The sequence below is a fragment of the Rhea americana genome, unplaced genomic scaffold, assembly GCF_003343005.1.
Source record: "Rhea americana isolate MKP2758 unplaced genomic scaffold, rheAme1 scaffold_5, whole genome shotgun sequence".
NCBI lineage: Eukaryota > Metazoa > Chordata > Aves > Rheiformes > Rheidae > Rhea > Rhea americana.
Genome location: NW_028186645.1, coordinates 2,895,844 through 2,898,937, shown reverse-complemented (window position 1 = coordinate 2,898,937; position 3,094 = coordinate 2,895,844). Strand labels below are relative to the sequence as shown.

The 3,094-nt window shown below is 45.6% G+C and overlaps 1 protein-coding gene across 1 annotated transcript in view; it reads left to right on the top strand.

The window, feature by feature from the left end:
* HHIPL1 (HHIP like 1) overlaps nucleotides 1–1,798 on the top strand; it is a gene marked incomplete at its 5' end in the record, with an annotated part of 22,586 nt that extends 20,788 nt beyond the window's left edge. The window contains one exon of the mRNA XM_085317630.1: nucleotides 13–1,798. Within this exon, the coding sequence (XP_085173756.1) occupies nucleotides 13–315 (303 nt within the window). The remainder of the gene's footprint in view (nucleotides 1–12) is intronic.
* Between the last annotated feature and the right edge of the window lie 1,296 nt (nucleotides 1,799–3,094).

Here is a 3,094-nt window from a genome sequence, read left to right as displayed (position 1 = left end):
GGCCGCGTGGAGGTGTTCGCGGCCGGCCGGTGGGGCACGGTGTGCGACGACGGCTGGGCGGCGGCCGCCGCCGCCGTGGTGTGCCGCCAGCTGGGCTTCGCGCGGGCGGCGCGGGCCAGCAAGGGAGCGGAGTTCGGCGCCGGGAGCGGGCTGCCCATCCTGCTGGACGAGGTGCGGTGCTCCGGGCGGGAGCGCAGCCTGCTGGAGTGCGCCCACGCCGGCCTGGGCGCCCACGACTGCTCCCACGAGGAGGACGCCGGCGTGGTCTGCAGCCGCCGGCGCGAGGAGGAGGAGGAGGAGGAGGAGGACTGGTGAGGCCGGGGGGCGCCGCGGCCCGTTCGGGGCCTCCCCGCGGCGGCGCGGCGAGGCCGAAGGCGGCCTGGCCCACGCGGCCTCGTGTCTCCCTGCCCTGGCCTCGGCCGCGCGTGGCCCGGCGCGGAGATCTGCGGGCGCCTCCGGGCCAGCRCCTGCCCTCCTTGGCGGGACGCGGAAGCAGCGGGTTTTCGCTGGCTTTCCGTGCGCTAAGGGGCAGCGATCCCTTTGCAGTGCTGTCCGTCGGGACGATCCTATTGACTGTCAAAGAGAATGCACCTGCGTACCAGTCAAGAAAATCAGGAAAAATCGTAGTGGCCTGCCTGCAAACTGCTTCTTCTGTTTACTCTAGAAATTTGGAGCTTTTCCCTGCAAGCAGGACCATAATCCGTTTTAACCCTGAAAATCCTTTGTGCCTTTCTCCACTTCCTCAGGCATCACATAGCGTTACGTTTATGCATTCAGTTTCACAGGCGTGAACGAGTAGACAAGACATCATGTATTGGAGTAAAAATCCTGCAATACCCTTTTTAAAGGAGAGCTTTAAAAACCTCGTTTTGTCTGAAATGTGTTTTTCACCTAAGTAATGATTGGAGGCACGTTTCCCTTTTTTGCGGTCTCACTGCTATTGGCAGCATTTTACCTGTTATTTTTTTCTGATGTGATAAAGGTAGGTTTTATCTTACTGCTCATGCAAGAACCAAGGGAAAGACAGAACAAATGTAAAATAAGTAGTGCATCCAGCAAAGTTCAGAAGCAGGGCTTGGTATCTCAAGCTCTTAATTTGGGTATTTATTTTATTTCCCCAGTTTCAAGTTGACAATATCCTCTTAAACACAAAACAGTGATGCTTGTTTTAAATAAGATTGTTTTAAATAGTTTTTCTTGSACTTTCTGGTATAATCATTGAATATTTTTTGATACTAAAGAACACCTTCACTGTAGGTGATCAAACAAGTAGCACTGTTTTCCCAATCTATGTACRATTTAAAGGGGAGAACAGACATGTAACATGCCTTTTGGGTAGTATCACTCTTATTTCATTAGAGACGTAAAAATGCCATCAAGTACAACTTCCCACTGCAATAAGGGTGCAAGTACATCCACTTAAAGTGCAGAAATTCACCTGAGATGTGTCCAAATGCTCAGGAAACAAATAAGAGAGTCTTTTGTAAATGCTATGAGAGCAGTTGGCACCTRTTGAGCCAATGGAACTAGAGGGTTGGTGGGGGGAAGAGAAATGGAAAGTAAAGATTAAATATTCTTCAGAATTCAAGTTCCTTTGTTTCCTTAGCCGAATTTCAACTGTTTGTGACATTTTAAGGAGAATCTGCTTAAAAACTTCTGGGTATAAAAATGGCCTGCATAGCAAAAGATACTGTGCAGTAACTGAGATGATTTGAGGATGTCTGTAAGATGGGAGTTTCACTATCATTTTCCAGGCACTTAAGTATTTTTTTTTTTTTTTTTTTTTTTTTTTTTTTTTTTTTTTTTTTTTTTTTTTTTTTTTTTTTTTTTTTTTTTTTTTTTTTTTTTTTTGATCTAGCTATTAGTTACCCTTCTCCTGAGTTAGGCCGTTTGAACCTCCTGAGCATCTGCATCATCAAAGGCCACCTAGTTCTTGCATGCTGCTAGTTTTGACTGCCACCAACCCCCAGCTGACAATCACTTAATGGCACACAGTCTCTGTTGACAGATTAAAGCATATGGAAACCAACCCACCAGGATCAGCTGTTGGCAACAGAGAGCTTTGCAAGGATGCAGCTGGCTCTACAAATACAGAGCTGTAGCCCTGGATGTATATTGAGGGASTTATGTGGGTGCCACATAAATCTCAGAGGAAATATTTATTGGTAGAGGAAGACAGAGACTTGCAAACACATCTTCTCCCTCTTATCCTTTCTCCCAGCCTACATGGAGTGGAAGAGCATTGCAGATAGTCAGCAAAAGCGTCTGAGTATGTGTAGGCACGTATGTGTAAATGTATGTGCATGCCAGCTCAGTACATTTTTATGAAGGTAGGAAGATAATTATTGCAAGACTGTAATATTCAAAGCACAGAAGTACATGTATATTTAAATACCTGATATATTATCTGCTGTTTAATAGGGTCTTTACTGGTAGCATTTTAAAATATGTTTTTATACCCAGCTCTCATATAAACTGAGCTTTCGATAAACACTGCTGCTGCATTTGAGTGTGCTAGTATACCAGTCTGGATGCTGATTCAGGACAAGTGTCAAAATAGCCCGGAATAATGCTGGTTATCACATTACAGCTGCTTTTTTCTGTGTTATGTGCAGTCCTTGACTTCTGCCTCATAGTAATAGAGTTTATTGCCTTCTCTCCTAATACCACCTCTGTGATTCAAACTGGAATATTTTGTATTTTTCCTTCCACTGCTGTAAAGCGTATGTGTTATGTCAGAGCAGCTGTATCTCATGGAGGATGCAGCCTACTTTTAGCCCACCTACCTCCTCTTCTTTRTCTCCAAGGTAGAGTAGATGTGCAAAGAGCTCAGTTTTCTTTCACTTATGCAGCTTCTGGTACCCAACAGGCAGTCCAAGCATCTATGCACTCTGTTACATTCTGTGCTATAGATATATCTTACAGGCAAAAATTTGAGTGTCCTTATAATGCTCTTTCTGAAGGGTCAGAGAGACAAGTTTTCCGGCAAATTACTGCAGAAAAATTCTAGAGTTTTCYGCCAAAATGAGGAAGATGCAAGAAATACATAAGGCTTTGCTATGGGAACACTCAAAGGCTGGCAGAGCTGTTCGGG